We start from the raw sequence: 20891 nt of genomic DNA, 5'->3' as shown, positions 1-20891 counted from the left end.
GGTGATCAACTTGGTGCTATGAGTAGCTCTCGGCCACTTTCATTTTGTCAAATTAGCTCTCAGAGGAAAAAAAAGGTTGGAGACTCTTGCACTGAGGGGACATCTTCATCACTGCTTGAGGTGTGAAGCACTGCAGTGGCCAGTAGGGGGCAGTCTCAAGCTGATCTGTCTGATGCCTCCCTGCTGTCACTCATAAGGAGACAGTGCAGTATGAATAAAGTTTACAACAAGTCCAACTGGTCAGATGTGGTACTGTATATACTGTATACTCTTAAGAAGAGATCTTACACATGTTGGTAACCTCTCAGTATTAAAACAGAGCATGCTGTGTGTTTTACTGTACACCTGTCACCGAGAGGAAAGGCCTCCTTCATTATCATATTGTTGCCATGGCATTTCAAACTCAGGACAGAACAGAACCATGCATGACAAAGAGGTAATGAGAGTATGAAGTGCTCTAATTCATTGGGACACTGGGTGATACCCAATGCCGAGCACTGGTTACCAGTCAGAGCCTGGATATTTGCTCAGGCTGCATTTCTTTGAGAAGATGAGCTGCGTTGCTGCCTTCAGGAGGAATCTGAATGACAAAGGTAAGAGCTGCTATGCAATTTTAAACAGCCCATCATCGTCTATGCAGATTACACTAAGCTGCTGTAGCCTTTTCTTCCAGTGCTGCTCCTCTTTAAGTGGACTTAGAGTTTCTCCTGCGGAGGAGAGGAAACTGCTTCACACTCATTAAATCACTGCTGTTTGATATTCATTAATTTATTCCATTTGCACTGACATGGCCTTATTGGACACGCTGCACATTTCTGGTCAATTCCAACTTTGTGCTTAAACATTGATGAGTGCTGTGAAAGCTGATTACACTGCGTCTGTGTTTCTCTCTATTAATCCACTTTAATTAGAGGTTAGTGGGCCCTGCAACTTTTGGATGTTAATCCTTATGTGCTAATTCTTATTGTCAAGTTAGGTGATGCTGTCCGAATGCCCACTTCTATAGGGATGCAACTAACAATTATTTTCATTGTTTATTAATCTGTTGATTATTTTCTCAATTAATCGATTAGTTGTTTGTCAGAAAATGGTGAAAAATGTTAATCAGTGTTTCCTAAAGCCCAAATTGACGTCCTCAAATGTCTTGTTTTGTCCACAACTCAAAGATATTCAGTTTACTGTCATAGAGGAGTAAAGAAACCAGAAAATATTCCAATATAAGAAGCTAAAATCAGAGAATTTTGACTTTTTTTTACTTAAGAAAATACTCAAACTGATTAATCGATTAACATAATAGTTGGCGATTAATTTAATAGTTGACAACTAATCGATTAATCGTAGCAGCTCTACCCCCATCACTGGTTCGAACCACATCCTGCTAAGTTGTATACTGTTACTTCATATATGTGTGTGTCTGTGAAGCAGACGCACACAGATGATTGAGGCAGGTCAGTGAGAGGTGGACCTTTGTCCAGGGTCGGACAGCGGCCCATTATTTATTCATGCTGATGTATCCGACCGGCCGCCTAATTGCACCAGGAGGAGCCCAATTACCAGCAGCGTCCTAAACAACCGCACAGTCTCACATTCACAGAAATGGGGAAGGTGGACTCTCACATGTCAGCCACGACTAACGCCATTGCGTCTTATTTACATTTGCACAGCTCAGATTCAACTCTGTCAACAAACAATGTGTCTGCTTAGATGCTAGCCACTTCAACAGAGGCCGGCCGGAGCAGGACGAAGAACGAGACATAAATGTTGAGAGCTAGACGGAAAATTGTTTACAGAAGTGCCTGACAAGTGTTTGGTGTTGTTGCTGTGATCATGGCAGACAAAGGTAAGATCTTTCTGCGGCTGTTTTTGTGTTTGTTTGTTTGTTGTGTGTGTGTGTGTGTGTGTGTGTGTAACATGAGCTGTTCCCCCTCAGTTACAGTGGGCTCCAGCGAGGATGTGAACACGAGCTCTGTGACGGAGGAGATCTCTTATCAAGATCACAAGGAGCCCCTCTCATTTCTACTTCCTCTTCCTCGCCTTCATTCATCTTCACCAGGTAAGATACAATTCTGAATAGTTCAATGTTTTATCTCAGGATATACTTCATCATACTTAAAAGTATTTCACCCTAGTACAGTGTAAGGGTTTCTTAATATTCAAACACTTATTAAGCATGCCGTAAGAGAAGTGTGCTCATACACTGATCAAAGGTAAAATATGGTGATGAAAGCAGCAGTTCAAGGGCTTTTATTGTGAAAGGAAAGACAAGGCTCTCAGATATACCTGTGTGGCCTCTCAGGTTGCAGTCACCTATAGCTGAGCTGTATGCACCAGTTGAAGCAGAAGAAAAAACAAAGCAGCCGGCCATGCAAATTTTGAACCGATAAAGTTGGAGTTCAGGATAAAATATATGCTGTGAAAAAGGTCAACTACGGACCCAAATGATCGATATCTAAACCTTCAACTGTTTTGGAAAGAGCACCTAAACAGTATCATTTTTAAGTGCATGCACTGCTACTGAAGCCGGGTTTCCAACAAAAGTTCTCCAGGACTTTTAGTCCCTGGAACTACTTTTCAAGGAACTAAAAAGTTCCTGCAGCTCACTGTTGTCTGTGTTTCCACCGCGGTCTAAAGACCTGTGATGATTAAGCAAATTAGTCCGCTGGCGTATGAAAAAGCAACCAGGCAACCAACGACTCAACCACCTCAAAGCACTCACCGGACAGAAAACACGGAGCATCACCAGAAATCATCCTTAAGGTTTACCAAACATACATCAGATCAATCTTTGAATATGCAGCACCAGCCGGGACCTCAGCCTCACAACACCAATTCAACAGACTACAAATCATCCAGAACAAGGCAATAAAACTGGCATACCGACTCCCACAACAAATCAGCACCCACTACATCCACAGTATGTCCGGACTCAAAACCATCCAAGAAAGAAACACCATCCTCACCCAGAGATACATACAGAGAGACATCCATAACCCTGCCATGACACAGTTAATCCATGAAGGACAATGGGCAACCAGAACACCCCTCTCCGTAATACTCCAAAACAAACCACCATAACCATCAATTTTACAATCTATTTTATCTTGTTCTTTTTTAATCTTGCCTTAATTTGATTTGCACCCTGACTGACAGCCAGCCACCCCGACCCCTCTCAAGCGCACACACACTGTACATAGTCACATGATATTGATCTTTGCCCAGTTATGTTGGCTTTCTTAAAGTTTTCTTTTAATAAATTTTTTTTATCTATCTATTTATTTTTCATTTATTTATTTATTTTATCTGAGGGTTTTTTTGTTTTTTTTTCTCATTTTGTTTTATCCATATTTCAATTTATTTTATTTTGTTATAAGAAAAAAAAACAAAAAAAAAAAACATATACATATATATATGTGGCAGGAAAAGAAAGAAAAAAAAAACCTTCTCAACTGGCTGGGCATGGGCCATGCTGCCTCACACCAACTCTGCAGCCTACAGTTCAGTGCGCTCGCTAGTTTCATCTAAACAAACACGTTGATAAAAAATAAACGACGACATTTACTGCTGCATATATTTACTGATGCACGTTGGATGTAATGAATAAAACGCAGAGGAAGAAAATGAAACTAAGAGCGTCTGTCGCCACAGTAAATCATCTGTTGAGTGTTTGATGGTTATTTGTTTGTGCTTTAGAACAAAACCGCCATGAAACAATGATAAAATAACTTTTCTTTCTCTCATTCGCAGCACCACAGCGCTGTCTCCCTCTTCTAACGTTACCGCTCACCCTCTCTCTTTTTCTTCTTTGTCTTTTTTTTTTAATGAGTCGGGAAGCCAACAGCAGAAGCTTCCTTTACTTTCAGTGTTATCAAACAAAGTAACATGTTCTGCCCTCGTCCTAAATCAATACAGGTATTTCCTTGTTTATGAATTAAGCGGTACACAAGTTGAAGACGCTGAAGCAGCGGCGCTGTGTGTGTGTTTCGCCAATCAGCGACGGTCATCTCTGCAAACTCCACCCTGAAAGTTACGGTACTTTCAGAAAGTACTACCCCCAGACCAGGGCATTTCTTGGGGGGTAAAAGGCCCCATAAAATGTCCCCAGAACTTAATTTAGATACCTGGTCCCTGTGATTGAAACGCAATGAGTTCCTCAAAAGGTTCTTAGTTCCGGGGGAAAGTTCCAAGGGAAAGTTCCTGCGGTGGAAACGAGGCTTTATAAATGATCCTCTACTGATGTCTCTTACCTCCGTTCATGACATTTCCTTGTGTCCTCTCTCTCCAATTTGCAACAACAATCTACTTTAACAACCCCACAAATTCTTTCTCCTGCTTCCCTTTTCTATCTCAATACTTCCTCATCTCTCTCTCTCTCTCTCTCTCTCTCTCTCTCTCTCTGCAGTCTCTCCTCCATCAGACCAGGCCTACCTGCAAGCGGCAGTCATTTTCCAGCAGCTGCGGACGGAGAAGCCGGTCGCACAGAAACATCTGCATTATGGGAAGAAGACAGACAACCCACTACCAGAGAGTGGAGAGAGACGGGCTTACCAACTCGCCTTCAACGCACTCAAATGTATTAATTACTGAAGTTACTTTGAGATTTACGCAGCCTGCCTGGAGAGGACAGAGTGATGGTTAAACATAAAGTCAAGGAGGAATTCATTTGATGTACTCTCCTGCTATCTGTGCGAACCTCAGCCACCTCCCATAAGGAAGCCTTATCTCTATAATGAATAGAAGTGGAGCTGCAGCATGTGTCAACTCCAATATTCACTTTTGAATAGCGGCTTCAACTGCAGCCTGTAGATTACATAGCATATAGTCATACATTTCATTTCTCCATGTGACTGCAAATTACTTGAGCTGGAGGTACAGCAGATGTCTGTATGGGAGGTGATAAGAGAGGGCATGCTATGGACACACACGCACTCATACAGCAAGCACACACAGTTTTACATACAGTATGTGACTGCTCATGAAGGGGTCGCTGGTATCTGCAGACAGTTTTAATTTTATTTGGCCAGGTTTAGAGATGTTTCTACATTGGATTTGAATGGACTTGAAGGTCTGTGTTGCTGAAATCAGTGAAAAATTACATTTAAAGTTACACTGATAAATATATTCATATTATCAACGGGTTAAATACACATAATGCGAAAGGGTTCACTTGTAGTGATGAACCCACAGAGAAGTACAGTATCACCCAACTCTAGTTACCCTCAGCTTTATGGAGCACTTTGACTTCTTTTAACTCATTGACTATTTACATGTACAAAATATTCCACTATTATTCCGAATATGACAATATTCAGATTTTTAATACGGGTCATGTAAACAGCATAATCTGTTTGGTTATTCTGAATTAGGCCTTATTCCGAATGGACCATTTTCCGATTAAGACATGTGGGATGTGCCGATATTATCCAGCTTTTAGGAGCATTCTTTGGACATGTATACAGTCCATTCAGAATATGCGTCTCAATTGTAAAATCATTAGTAAAAAGCTAACGTTAGGCTATAAGTGAACTACACCACGGTCGCATGAGCGCGAGTATACACAACGAAGCTGTAAAGGTGGACGCGTCGGCGTGATGACGTTTGTAGTCTCATTTAGCCACTTGTTAGCAACCGCCTATTTCAAGACACATAAGCTTCAAAATTCACAAATGGGGTATTTATTTATGTAGAACAAAACAGTAAAAGGGGAACCGGAAGTGCTAAAATGCGAACTCATTGGCCCAAAGAGTCAAATAATGCGTTTTTTTTAAATAATCAGCAGAAAAATCTCTTTACAGAAACAATAACCTTTCTACTCTGAATATGTTTTAATTTTTTTAAATGGTGATATGAATTTTTTTAATGCTATTTTTCATTGCTGCAAGAACAACAAAATTGCACTTCTCTTGATTGTAGGGCCATCTCAATCGTGTTTTAGTAAATTTGGGTGATCTAAGCCTTAAAGATTTATCTTCATTAGCTTTAGTACGTCTTATATTCAATCAAACTGTTGTTCTGATATTTCTTCTGCCCATTAACAACTTTGTTTTTCTCCTAGACCAAGATTTACTGGAGGACATCATTACTGATAGCTGCTTCCAAACTTCTCAGCAAATCGTGAGTCTCACCAGATCTGACACGAGTGCAGGTCTCGAACCCAGAACTGATTAAAAACACTTCAGCAGTTACTCAGTGTCTGTTTAACTGTCTGGGAGTTATATCTGTCTTCACATAAAGTAGCCGTGTCCTCTGTCCATACAAATGTGCTCTATCAGAATATGGTAAAATGAGTGAGGGCGACGGGGATGCAGTTAAAGGCCATTTGTATTCAGATCTGTACTCAGTCTCGCTGGTTATAGGTGGCAAATGATGCACACAGGAGAGAGGCAGACGCACTCTCCAACTGGGAGACTATAAATGACGCTATAAAACACTGTGCGATGACACACATACATGGAGAGAGAGACACCTAGCTTATGTGTGTGTGCGTGTGTGTGTGTGTGTGTAAAGGATGGCTTTATTGAGGGATGGGTGAAACATACAGAACAGGCTGACAGATCATTAGTCGGCAAGTGTGACTATAAAAGCTGCCACACAGCTCTTTGTGATTCCACGCACCTCTTTACTGCAATATACTGTACATATTCTACCCCCAACACACACACACACACACACACACACTGAGAAGGGGAGTGGAAGGATAGTGTCTTAGTGGCAATAAAGAGAAAGGGAAGTGTGAGAAGATATCTGCTTATCATTTTCCTTAAGGCAGTAATAATCAATATTTTATATGAACAATGCATCACAATGTGAAAGAGGTTGCTTTTATGGTGCCTTCGAATAGGGTTGTGTTTAGCGTATTCACAAGAAGAGTCCATATGAGCGATATCTTGTGATATTCACGACATCGGTAGTGGAAATGGAGCTCGTGAGCTCGTGTTTACAACGTGGGAAGTCGTGTACATGATATGATTGGCGTTCAAGTGGTTCAAGTCGTGAGAACACCGCTGCTAAGCAGCTGCAATATTAATGTTACTGTCGGCGTCTAGAGGCCACAGAGGATAACAATTTAGCAAGCTAGTAAGCGGGTAATATAATGCAGGAAATGCAAAGACATAATGACAGAGGAGAAAGATGAGGCCGTTGGGAAGATCAACATTTTCCTCAGACATATTATAAAATTACCAAGGAAATATATTCACATATTATGTACCGAAAAATGAACTTCCAAGGCCTCCGCCATTTCTGACAACATCAACAAACACGTCACAACTCGTGAACTCTGAGCTTTCAGAAACGTTCCACTTACGAGGTTGTGAATATGACATGAGGGGGTTGTTCTTTCTCTTCTCGGCTGATAAAAAGACCAGCAGTCGCTGGATAAAACACATCAGGTCAGATGACGTTTTATTTGTGTGTGGAACATAGCTAAGTTAGCTAGCGCTAGATGAGACGAGAGATGTAGTTCACTGAGCTGTTTCACACAAAACTAAATGATACTACGACAAACTGTGACTTTCGTGACTTGAAAAATTATGTTTTAACTTGAAAAACATCATATGTGTGATTCATGACGCAATTCAAACGGGATCAAATAAATAATTATCTCTCTCCGTTGACTACCGTTCATATCTTTTCCGAAATAAAGTCCCCTGGGGTCCACCGGAAGGGGCGTGACTTAGGCTCTCTTTGGCTACTCTAACTGCTATATGATGATGATGATGAAGCCCTCATGTTTTGCAGTCTGCCGACTTGTTGCCGTTGGCGACGGTGATGCTGTTTGACTTCCAGGACCGAAGGTTTTTGTTGCGTGAACGCTCAACAAAGGAAGGGGAGGAGCCTCTCCGGGAAGTCAGGGACCTGGAGAGCAATCTGCAGAGGTGTGTGTGTGTGTAGGAGTGAATGTAAAGAGTTAAAGGTGTGTAGGATTTGGCGTCATCTATTGGTGTGGTTACAGATTGCAACCAACTGAGTACCCGTCCACTCAATCCTCACATTCCAAGACTGCGGTAATGTGAGCCGCCGAGTGCAAAACCGTGATAACGCTGTTCGCCTCGAGACCATCCTTACCATAATAACACTACTTTTTGGAACAACGGAAGTCAGACGGCGGCTGGCGGTTCCACAGTTTTGCACTCTGCGGCTCACGTTACTGCAGTTTCACAAGCCTGTCGGAGAACTGCGGCTTCAGGTAACGGAAAGAAAAGGCTCTCTCTAGAGCCAGTGTTTGGTTTGTCCGTCCTGGGCTACTGTAGAAACATGACGGACTCCGTGAAGAGGATTCGCTCCCTATGTAGATATGAATGGCTCATTCTAAGCTAATGAAAATACAATGATTCTTAGTTTCAGGTGATTTATACACTAATGAAAACAAAGTAATGAATATTATATTCCATTTCTGCTAACAGATCCCCCAAAATGTGACACAATGCTCCTTTAAGAGTTTATTTCTAGTGTACGTTAGAAATTAGTTGCCTAATTAAATCTGGAAATCACACAAACTGAAGGTAGGAGACATGAAATCTGCAGTATGTTTATGACGCTGGTGTATGTGTGTGTGTTTATTACAGGTGTAAGACCAAGCTGGCAGCATCTCTAGCTCGCTGCAGAGTGAAACAGAGTCTGCAGAGCGTCTCCTGTTTTCTGTCTGATCCTGTCAGGACCAAACAGCACAGAGCAAAACATCTGCCACTTTATGCCTGGGTCAATACTCTCAAGATCAGGTACGCTCTCACAAACACACAGAAAGAAGGCCATGCAGCCATTTGTAAAAAAAAAAAAAAAAAAAAACAACGTTTTGTTTAAAAGTGCATGCATTTAAGAACACATTCAATTATCTGACTTCTCTGCATTCAATGGCTCTTCTTCTCTTTCTTCTTTGTGGCACAATCCAGACTGCACACATCAGTCTATTTGAGTATAAACCAGCAGATCTATAGGAGCACATGATGTCAGTATAAAGACAAGGGTTAAACTTTAACACAGTGGCCGTTTATAAAGTGACAGGCTCTGTGTGGGGGGGATTGCAGTATGAGTTTAATGGTGAGTGAAGTTCAACGGAGCGTATCTGAGAAAGGAAGGTTGAGCTTTCTTACAGCTTGAGGGTAAAAAAGTACTCTGGTGGTTATTGATGTAAAGCTAAAAATGCTGCAACGCCAGACAACCCTGAAGTGCATTTGAGTCACAATATGTGTTGTAAATATCCTCTACTGATGTTTCTGCCTCAAATAAAAGCTTTTAATCTAAATATCTCCACTGTAGTGTCGAGGATGTGTGTGAAGCAATACGAAGCGCCGGCTTGTGCGAAGTGAAGATCATGGCTGACCTCAGAGAGGCGACGTTCTGCAGAGACCCTCTCTGTCCAGACACACTCGTCTTCTCCCGACAGCTTCACGCTCTGCTGCAGCACAGCAGCCTCGCGACTACACATGCACTTAACACACAGGTACCTATGCATTTGTGTGTGTAATGAAGGGTGTAATTGAGCTAAATATAGGTAACCCTCACTAATGGGAAATATGATTTCTTCCTTTCAGGAGCTTTTGACGATAATTTTAGAAGACAGGTACAAGACTGGTGGAAAGAATAGAGTACATGTCCAACTGAAGTAGAAGTACTTTGACTTTACTGGTTCTTTACTTACTCAAGTAGAAGGGCTGGTTTATAAATTTACTCATAACCAGAGATGAAGTTAAAGGTCTTATTGATAACATTTCTATGTAGACTAATATTAAAAAATAAATTAAAAAAAACATCCACAGATTCTTTAGAAAGGTACCGAATAAAAGTACGGCTTTTCCTGGAAAAAAATATTATGATTGTCAATTAATGAATTAAAAGTCCCCAAAATACTCACTGGAAGTTGCCCAATTAAATAAACAGGAGGAAATGTAATAAATTACTTCAGTCGATGACTAATTGTTCTTCACATGAATAGCCTACAGCTTCACCTTACTGCTGTGAGACACATTAAAAGTTTATCTCTTCACAAAAGGGCCTTTACAGTTGGATTTCCTGTAGAAGTATAAAGTTGTGTAATCTGTGTAACTGAGTTTGCTGTTAATCTTGATTAGCAACACAGCAGTCTATAACACTGGAGGGAACAGTTCTGTCCAGAAAAAGAAGAAAATCCTCCATGTGCATGTGTGAATAAAGTGCGTGAATCTGTGTGTCTCTTTTTGCAGGACAGGAGTGTGTGTGTGGCAGTGAGCGCGTTACGCCCCCTGCTGTTTGATAACGGTGACGTCCTGGTGGCGGGGTCTTTCTCAGCCGTGACCGTGGCTCACATAGCTGTGGCGGCCGCTGCCCGCTCTGGCCGAGTGCTGGTGTGCGGTGCCGATCACACACCTTTACAGATAGAGGAGATGCAAGGACTACTCACACGAATGGACATCAAGAGTGAGTGATGAGAGGAAAAAACAATATTCAATAAGTATTTCACGCAAGTGTAATGGACATTGTATGAGCCTTTAGAGATTATTTCCATTTCAAGCTATATGCCCACCTCCTGTACATGCGCGTGACTTTCCTGATGCAAGTTCATGTCCAATGTAGATGTGCGAGTTCTGTCAGAAGCCTTCTGTGGTCTGGATGAGTGGGATGCCACCGTCCAGCGGTTAAAGGTCATCATCGTGCTGCCTCAGTGTTCGTCTTCCGCGCTCAACGACCCTGTGCCCACCATCCACAGTGAACACGGAGGTATGTAAAATAGAAAAAAGAAATATATACATATAATGATAGAGGTAGTGTATTTCCCATAAACTATGAGAAGTGGACATAGTCACCATGACGTCACCCATTGGTTTGTGGACTGCTGTTTTAAAGCCTCAAGTTCAGCTTTTTGGCCGTCGTCATCTTGGTTATTTGCAACCAGAAGTGACGCGAGAGGGTGGAGCTAAGGACAACCGAATGCTGAATAAGATGTTTTAAAGCCGTTTCACACCAAGCACAGATCTTCGTCAGAAGAAACAGAAATTTATAAGAACAGATTTTGTGGGTTCTTATGAATGCCTACAAACTCCTGCAGAACAATTGTGCGGTGAAAACACGGACAACTCCGCGGTAGCAACCTGTCAATCACAAGGTAGCCACGCCCTAAAGCATCCCCTGCTTTATGGTCTATTTGACTCTAAATGGGAGCATAATTTACTAAATGAACATCATGCTGTATTGAAGAAGACTTGAAACTAGCGATTGAGACCATAAACTCATGTTTACAATGTTTACTGAGGTAATAAATCAAGTGAGAAGTAGGCTCATTTTCTCATTGACTTCTATACAATCAGACTTCTTTTTGTAACCAGAGGAGTCGCCCCCTGCTGGCTATTAGAGAGAATGCAAGTTTAAGGCACTTCCTCATTGACTTCACTTCTAGGACCCGGAGATTACTGCCTGATCTTTCCATTCAATTTCTCAAATATGATAAAAATGCAAAATAAGTTTCCTTCTGTTGTCAGACTGGGATCTACTGCCAGACTTGTGTCAAGGCTCTGTATCCCGGAGCAAAATACACACAATGGCCAGCCAGCAGGCTCGACTACTGGAACACGCTCTCTCCTGTGAGTAGATATTGAAAGCACACACACACACAGAGAGAGATATATAAACCTATTATGCAACTTTTCAAGCAATGAAATATATGGAACATTTCAATAAACAGAGTTAAAGCTGAGAACAGTTATGTAAGGGCAACACACATAAACACTGCTAGAACGTTGTCTGTACCGTAACTTGTTCTGTGCATACTGTTGATAAGATTTCAGCACTATCAGAACAGAATAGAGGATTATTATTATTATTATTATTATTATTTGTATTCTCTGTCAGTCCCAAAGGTTCAGACGTTGGTGTACTGCACACGCTCAGTGTATCCAGAGGAAAATGAGCAGCTGGTGAAAAGAGTGTTAGAGAAAACACACACTCACCCCAAACTGCTGCCCTTCAGGTAAACACAAACACACACACCTGTTCTGTCTTTGCGCAGGTATTAGCTCTCTGTCTATTAACTATTTAACTATGCAATCAGACGTTTCATTACTCGTCTACAGGCCCAAACCACAAATGTAATGAGAAACCTGAGTCACCTACTGTTTCTACTACAGGCCAAACATAAAGCAATACGTGTTTTTTGTTTTTTTTAAGAAAAAGTAATTCTAGGTGCGTTTAAAGGAAGACACGGAGCTGAATGCATTTAGACAGTTTGTACCCAACCCGCCTGTGACAGAGAGTGACAGGAGTTTGGCAGCTCACAGTGAAGCTCACCTGCTTTAACATAAAATTTACTTTGAAGCTGATTGTGCTCTTGCTGTCGCTGAGATTCTGTCAGATTATTGAATTCATGCCCATCCATCAAGGCTTTTACTTTCACTGAGATCAAACAAGATGTCGACTATAAAACCAAACTGCATGTCTTTAATATAAACAACACTAAGAGTCAACAGGCTCGCTAGCGAATCTGTGAGGCTGTACTAACGTCAGCATGGTAACATGCTCACAATGACAATGCTAACATGCTGATGTTCAGTAAGGGATAATGTACAGCGAGCCGGTCATTGTTGTGAAATAAACCCCAATATGGCGATCATGCAGCCAAAGTGGTGGACCGACCAACAGACCAACAGCATGGCTAAAAGCTCTGACTACGGGTGCCACTTTCTTATTTGTCCGAGGTGTTTCAGTTTAGTTTGTTTGTAAAATGAATTGTGATAATAACCATCGACCTCCCTGTTGAAAGGAAACTGTCTTTAAACACGTTGAACCTTCATCTGAGTCTATTTGCTCAGGGTGGGAATTATCACGATACTTAAGTGACTTAACTTACTTACTTAACTAGACAAGCTTATTGTGATTTTAAACGTTTTGCGATACACTAGGGAATTGTGATAAGATATATTGTGATATATTACCTTTTTTCAACTGCAAATTATGCAGTTTGTCAACATCTTTTTTTATCTAGGATGATACAGTTTTTACTCAGAGTTTTCATTCACATATCTTGAGGTCAGAGGTCAAGGGACCCCTTTGAAAATGGCCATGCCACTTTTTCCTCCCCAAAATTTAGCGTAACTTTGGAGCGTTATTTAGCGTTCTTCACCGACAAGCTACAGGAAATAAACACCTTTTCTTGTAAACGTAGTAATAAAAACAGGTATAGTGGTTTAGCAAGTTGCTTTTGCAGAAGCCTTTCTTATCGGCTTGCCTCAAATTGAGATTAGTTTGAGGGGGAAAATTACAGTCCTTTCATTGTAAGCATGAGTAATGACTGCAAAACATATGCTTGCATAATGCAGACACTGAAAGCAAAAAAAATAAGCATAGAGTATAAAGTGAGTATATGTGAGATAAATTCACAATCTCATAAAAAAAACAGCTCAGCTCATGTAACATCTGCATGCGGATCTGACTGCAATACCCAGTTATAGTGAGCAGTGAGCTTCATCTCAGAGTAACAGATTGCAGAAGAGAGATAGAGTGAGTAAATAATGTCTGTCTAGTGTAAATATGACAGGCTATCTCATATCTTCACATGATCTACTCTATGTACAAGTGTGTCAGTGTGTGTGAGGTTGTCGGCAGTATAAAGGATCATCTGCGGTTGCCGTGGGGACGGTAGTTAATCCTACAGTCGGGGTGAATGGGGTGGAGAATATTTCAGTCTGTTTCACGCCTGCTGCTCCACACAACTCATTTTTTACCATCCATCCTCTCAGAAAAACCCAAATGTTATTATATTCGGTCACATGAGCTCCTTTATCAACGTACCGATGTGCAATGAGACGATCAGCAGCAGCTGTTTCACCTCTTTTTTTTACGGTTCTCACATCTACTGTAGCACCATGCTGTTGTTTTTGGCAGTACTTTGAACAAAAGAACTTTACAATCTGTAACAACTTATACATGCTAATCTTCTAAACTGCTTTCCTTGTAAAAAAAAAAAGCGTTGCTTTTAATCAAACAAAACATAAAAGAGAAGTAATTTGTTCATTCTTGAATACAGATCTTTATAAGACTGGCATGGGGGGGGGGGGGGGAACTAGCAGTAAAACAAACATTATGTATGTCTCTAACCCATTTGTGCCTGCAACTGAAGTTTCTAATTCTCTCTTCTCACCTTTCTGCGGTGATGTAGAAATGTACTCCAGGGTTTGTCAGTACACTGTGACATCACTGTTGGGTTTGGTTACAGGTGGAGCTTGGACCAGAGAGGGCCAGGCAACGCTGCTTTTCAGATCTGTTTAAAACGATAAAAGTTTAAGCTTACAAACTCATCAATAGTCCCACAAGTACAAATTCTTGACCCCTGGAAAGAATAATGCTCTGGGCCTCAGTTTTTAAATAGTTTTTTTGATTTCCATCCAGCTGTTGAAGAATGGTAGTGAGTGCAAATTTACACTCTCTCAATGAATGTGTACAACTAAGAGCTTTTCATTGAGAATTTTAATGTGAATGAAGGTCACATCAGCACATCATCTCCATAATTTAACAGGATTTAGACAATGTTTGGTCCGCTGAGAGTTGTTAACCAGCATTTGCCAACATATCTAACACTGAGGGCTCTTACACCAGATGTACAATATACAGGAACCAGCAGTGACAGCTGGCAGTGATCAACATTAACATGCATGTCTCGAGGCTCTGAGCTTTCATCTACAGCAAACAGTTGTGCATATATAATATTGCACGAACTGCTGTCCAAATACTGTTATGAATGATTATTGTGTCGACTGTATAAACTGTTGATTTGTAGCTTTTTCAAGAAGTGTGCATCAGTTTATGAGTTACAAAAGTTGCAAAAAATTCTCAAATCTGCCTGAAAACACAGTAGACTGTATAAGTGTACGTAGTCACCATGACGTCACCCATTGGTTTGTGGACTACGGTTTTGAGGCTTCAAGTTAGGCATTTTGGCCGCCGCCATCTTTGTTTTTTGCAACCAGAAGTGACACGAGAGGGTGGAGCTAAGAAGAACCGAACGCTGAATAAGACATTTTTAGGCGACCAAAATGATACAATTCACTTTCATGAACAGAAAAAACACTGTGAAACGGTTAAAGCTGTAAGACGAAAGCACTTACAACTCCCAGACCGGACAACGCCGTGGTAGCGACCTGTCTATCACAAGGTAGCCACGCCCTAAAGCATCCCCTGCTTTATGGTTTATTTGACTCTAAATGGGACCATAATTTACTAAATGAACATCATGCTGTATCGAAGAAGACTTGAAACTAGCTACTGAGATCATGAACTTGTGTTTACAATGTTTACTGATGTAATAAATCAAGTGAGAAGTAGAGTCATTTTCTCATAGACTTCTATACAATCTGAAATCTATTTGCAACCAGAGGAGTCGCCCCCTGCTGGATATCAGAAAGAATGCAAATTTAAGGCACTTCAGCTTTGGCTTCACTTTTCAGACCCAGCGGAAGTCACCTGGAAAACACTCAACAACAAAATGTTAAAAGGTGCCACATATACAGCAGAGTTTAAGTAGTAAATTTCCTGTATTTGCTTGTCAAAATAATTTATGGTACCTGAGTATAATTTCCTTATACTCCAGATTCCTGTCTACTTTACAAAGACATAAGAAGCAAGAGAAGTATTTAGTATATAGAAGGTATAAATAAATGAAAACACAGTTGATACAGTAAAAATGACGAAGTTATGAAGTACTAAAACACAGTAACAACAAGTAGAACAATAGCAGAAGAATAACCGATTAAAGAGAATGTTAAAATGCTAAATTACATCTAATCTAATAACAACATGTTTTCTGTCTCAGGGTGAACGGTCCGATTTTCCCCGACGACTCCCAGTCAGGAGACGCGACGGACTCCAAGTTCTTCAGGCTCGATACATCTCCGTTCACCAACGGCTGCTTCATCGCACGGCTGTCCCGACAGGTGAGAGAGGGGGAAGGAAAACGTGTGAGACGTGGAGATTGACAGGGAAAAAATAAGTGAGAGACATGTAGAGGGCAAGGTTGTGCTTGGAGATTGAGCGGGAACAGAAGCATGTGTGTGTATGTGTGTATGTGTGTGTGTGTGATTGCTTTGCGACGAGACCTTGCAGTAGTGCTGAGGCTGCACTCTTTTACTGTCTGTCTGCTGGGAGGTCGGTCGGCTCTGCTTGTCTGCACACACACACACACACATTGACTATCTCTCCCTGAAACACTGCAGTATAATTCCAATACTCCATAAAAAAAGGAGAGACAAGTTAAAGATGAAATACGCCCGAGTTGCTGAAACATTTCAATGCTTTACAGCGAAGATGAATGGATAATTCTCTGTATCGTTCTTCCAGCCCTCCGGTTCTTGTTGCATCACCTCGTTGCTCCATCTATTTGCCCCCCCCCCCCTTTCCCCCTCTCCTTTTCTTCATCTTGTTCCACTCATAAAACCTACATACAGGAGGAAATGAGATGCTGCTCCTTTGATCCCCTGCAGCTCAAAAAATGGTGCAGGGAGGTGACTGTGCTTGTATGTGTGTGTGTGTGTGTTTATATTTTTCCAATACAAACACACACATACAGATACATGGGGGCAGGTCTTTGCTCACCTGTCCAGTGGCAGTAATTTAAAATCTAATGATCATCACGTCTAATTAAATCGACATCAGACACCAGAGCTGCAGATTTATTTACACCGACAATTCAGCGTTGTTTCACTGCTGCTCAGATGAAAGATGAACGACTCCACACCAGTCAAGCTGTGCTACAGGACGATTTAAAGGGATCTGAAATAGACAACATGGCAGCATAGAGGCACAGAAAGAGAGAGAGAGGGGGGGTAAGGCAACAAGAAGTCTCCTTGAAATCTCAAGACACAAGAAAAACAGACATCAGAAACAGATGTGTCCAAAAACTCTCTGAAAAACAAGACAAGCCTGACACGTCTTGTCTGTAAAACACATCTGACAGGATGCCATCATTCATGCTTCTCTCCAGTATAATACAGTCTTCTCCATTTTATTACAAACAACTCATTTTGCAGCATAATTAAAGTTTTGAGGCTTATAAATGACACAAAGCATATAATGCTGTCAAAGCAAGAAAAATAGTGACGGATTAAACACTTGTGATTGAATAAAATATGTGAAGAGGCCGTCAGACTTGGCAACATAAACATTCTAAATGGCCCTAGCAACAGAATACCTGCCATTCTGTTGCTAGGGCAACAGCTTTGGTCCAAGTTTATTTCCTGTCAGCTATACTTCATTAACCAACATTGAAACAGGAAATTCAAACGGGCCCATTTGCAAAGTTTGAAAAGGTCTATAGACTATGTGCTCACATTGACCTCCAGTCCACCACTTTGGTCCAGAATGAAACACTGGAGTAGTTTGGGTAACACTTCATTTTACGGGTCCGCAAATTTTATGGTAATTAGGTGATAATTATCAAGTAACCTATTTGAAATTTCTTTGGAATTACTGCCAAATTACCCCAATATTTACCTCAAAATCACTTTATTATAAACATTATTTAATAATTATATGCTAAAATAGCATATAATCGTTAGAATAGGGCCCTTAGGCTTGAGAAGCGGCTGCTCTTCATCGGAGGTGGTAAACCAGAACTAATAGAAGACACTTCTGATCAGGCACAAATCTCACCATTGTGCGACTTATTGTCTACACAGATGTAACCTGGTAGCTAATGTAATAATTCAGGGAGTTTTTTAAAGAAATTTCAAATTAGTTGTTTGCTAATTATTATCTATTTATCAGCAGACATGGAAATAAAGCATATCAATTAACTTTGTATTTTTTTCTTGGAAATATATTAAATTAATTACCAGCTAATATAATTATTAAATCATGTTTATAATAAAGTCATTTTCGATACATTTTGAGGTAAATATTGGGGTAATTTGGCAGTAATTCCAAAGGAATTTCAAATAGGTTACTTGCTAATTGTCACCTAATCACCATGAAATTTGCGGACCTGTAAATTGAAGTGTTACCGTAGTTTGACGACCACGGGTATATCAGCTTATTAGCTACAGACAACATTTGTTTTTTTTAAGCCACACTCTAGCAACTATAGGGATGACAATGTTAGTGGGTCCACCATGATGGTACAGACTTAAATGCATCAGCATCCATTTGATGGAGTGACATGACATTTTGGACAGACCTTCACGGCCCCCAGAGGAGATAGACTACTGATTTTGGTGACTTTTCCTCTAGCGCCACCATGAGGGTGACATTTGCTAATTTTAGTAAAATGTCTTGAGAACTGTTGGATGGATTGCCACGAAATTTAGAGTTGTTGGCGAAAAAAGATAAGTGTTGTGACAGTAACTATCATGTTGTCTTTCAAATTCTATTCCTTCTCTGTTGGGATATAAATCCTGCTATCTCTCCTCTTCCTCCTCTGCAGGTTCACTTTATGGCTCATCTCTACAGTGTTGTGTTTTGTTGTATAGATCTCCTTGGTGCTATGTAGCCCTAGAGACCCGTAGTTTTAATGTGTTGTGTGTTTTCACATCAAATCTTAAGCTGCCCTTGCTTTTTCAGGCGGATCCCACTAAGGTAGAAACAGTCCACGATGTGCTTGCGAGGGCAGCGGCAAAGGGCCTCCTGGGTGGAATAATTCCTGAACAATCAAAAACCAGTAAAAAGGGGAAGAGCAAGAAGAATCGCGTCGCGTCAGCCGGCAGCAAACCTCCATCCCCCTCGAGCCTAGAGAGGCCGACAGGAAGGGAGGATGTGAACGGAGAAGATCCTGTCGCACCTTCAGAACATGAGGAGAAGAAAGGTGAATGTGGTGAGGACGAGGAAAAGGACGAAGATAAGGAGGGAAAGAAGAGGAGGGGGCTTAAAGGGAGTAAGCAAAAGGTCAAACGTCGACCAAAGCAAACCACAATCTCAAAGCTGCACCCTAAAGGCCACAAGAAGAAATCATCAAAGAGAAAAGTCAACCAGTCACATCACAAGAGGCGCTTCACAAAAACTAAACCGAGAAGAATACCTCGTCTGACACTGACGTTAATGTCCTCCGCAAACCCCTCCAACCACTTGTCTCCAATCACAGCCCTCGCTCACAAGCTAAGTAACAATATAACGATGAAATCACAGCAGACTGTCTCGAGCAGCCCGTCTCCTGTCCGTCCTGCTGCCTCCAAGCAGGTGCAGAGATTCAAGACAGAGCCTGACAGAGCAGAGAAAACACTGAAGAACGCAGCTGGACCAGAAGGCCTGTTTAAGGCCAGAGGAAAGGTGGTCAGACCAAAGAAAGAGGTGGTGACAGAGGACGTGTTGAAACCTGCAGGTTTTATCCTGCCACCCATTTCCTCCCCGTCCTCCAGCTCCGTCAGCAGCAGGAGTTCTCCCCGTCAGCGTCCGTCCCGGACCTCCCTCTTTCAGCTCGCTCAAATATCTGCCTCCTCCTCCTCCTCCGTCTCTCTGCCTGGATTATAGAAAAGATCACTGATGTTGTGGTGAATTAAATCATCAGCGTGTTCTGACAATCATAAAGGACTACCGAGTAAATTATTTGCAAGTATTACCAAAAATATTAAATGATTGTATTGTAAGTTAAGTTTGAGAAATAAAAATATACAGTATGAAAAGGAATTTAGCTGTTTTACTCATTTCTCTGGTGTGACTTCAGCACACACACACATATATACTGTATAAACAGTACATTGCTACTGAAATGACTAGTCAATTAGGATGTTTTCACATATAGTCCATTTTAAACGAACCAAACTCCAAAAAGTGGACCAACAGAAAAGGAACTTAGTTCTTTTTCTAGTCCACTTCAGCTCTAATTGGGCATCAGTCCTCTTTCTGTTCACGCTATAGTTTCACTGGAGCGCAGACCCACATAGTCCTAACAAAATTAATTAATTAAGCCGATACACATCTGAGTGGTGTATATGGAAAATTCACTCGCTTTTGTCAAGTTGCTGCCACCGGTGTTTTACAGTGTTTTATGATGTCCTGCCTGTGCAACGCAATTATGAATGTGTTTTGTCATCAATTATAACAACCATAACTAGCACTAGGGACTGATATAGACATTAAGGCACGTTTCTCTATCCTCAAGTGGTGGTCGTAAAATGTACATGCATAGTGTCTCTTCAAACAACTTTTTTTATTCAAGTTTCTCGCCAAAATCCAAACACATTTTCTTTTGTCCCCAGGATGCCATTAGTCTCGAGCCTCAACGGTACCTGCGGTACTGTAGAAAAACGAGTACCGTCACGTCTTCAGAATTTTTGAATCGACTTGGTACCGAAGTATCGGTTCTCGTGAAATCCCTAAAGCAAACCTGGAGCCCTTCGTGTTCACAATGCACGGGTTAAAGGGACTGATGTAACTTTTTAAGCGTATAAATGTACCGGGTCGGGATACATGCGCGCTCGCATATGTGCACTCGCATATGCGCGTTCGCGTGTGGTCGGAGCTTCTCCTTCTCTGCTTGGCTTCACTCACACAGCGCGCGTTCTCGCGTACTCGCTCCACTAGACGTGAACGCACGCTCACTCCACACTGCAGAAGAGTTAGTAGCTCTGAGAATATCTAGTGAATGTTCAGTGGATGTTTGTGCAGAAATAAATGCTGCAGCTCCTCCAGACCAACAGAGGTTTTCCGTGTCTTGTGAAGTGACGGGGCTCCGCAGAGAGAAACGTTATCGTCTCGTTACCGACCGGGTGCCGGAGTCTCCCTACTCACTCCGGCTGCAGGCGGAGACGACAACGTTACTCTTTGCAGAGCCCCGCTGCCTCAGCCTGCGCTGAAGCAGGAAAAGCCAACACTAGGATCAGCAGTGATTCATGGAGAGACTTTCGTCTGGTCAGCTAACATTACTGCCAAGCAGTTGAAATATAGAGTGATATTGTGGTTTTAGCCAAATGCCAAAAATTTTTTATATAATTGTAAGTTTAACC

General features: G+C 41.4%; 1 protein-coding gene across 1 annotated transcript; it reads left to right on the top strand.

Moving 5' to 3' along the window:
• Positions 1 to 447: 447 nt before the first annotated feature.
• LOC119484600 (putative methyltransferase NSUN7) lies at positions 448 to 19572 on the top strand. The gene is made up of 13 exons (XM_037763509.1): positions 448 to 593; positions 1931 to 2053; positions 4400 to 4570; positions 6053 to 6111; positions 7738 to 7874; positions 8565 to 8717; positions 9256 to 9439; positions 10179 to 10392; positions 10549 to 10692; positions 11451 to 11552; positions 11821 to 11938; positions 15773 to 15893; positions 18514 to 19572. Exons 1-13 carry the CDS (start codon positions 488 to 490, stop codon positions 19414 to 19416), a joined length of 2535 nt encoding a protein of 844 aa, XP_037619437.1. The 5' UTR covers positions 448 to 487; the 3' UTR covers positions 19417 to 19572.
• Positions 19573 to 20891: the final 1319 nt, after the last annotated feature.

This window comes from Sebastes umbrosus, chromosome 3, assembly GCF_015220745.1.
Source record: "Sebastes umbrosus isolate fSebUmb1 chromosome 3, fSebUmb1.pri, whole genome shotgun sequence".
NCBI lineage: Eukaryota > Metazoa > Chordata > Actinopteri > Perciformes > Sebastidae > Sebastes > Sebastes umbrosus.
The sequence above is the reverse complement of the archived record's forward strand: the minus strand, read 5'-3'. Positions and strand labels throughout refer to the sequence as shown.

Bases quoted from the DNA above. Each gene is read 5' to 3' on its own strand.
- LOC119484600 (XM_037763509.1), top strand. From the start codon at position 488: ATGCCGAGCACTGGTTACCAGTCAGAGCCTGGATATTTGCTCAGGCTG. The intron at 594-1,930 runs GTAAGAGCTGCT...GTTCCCCCTCAG, and splicing joins GAGGAATCTGAATGACAAAG to TTACAGTGGGCTCCAGCGAG. The intron at 10,393-10,548 runs GTGAGTGATGAG...TGTCCAATGTAG, and splicing joins CACACGAATGGACATCAAGA to ATGTGCGAGTTCTGTCAGAA.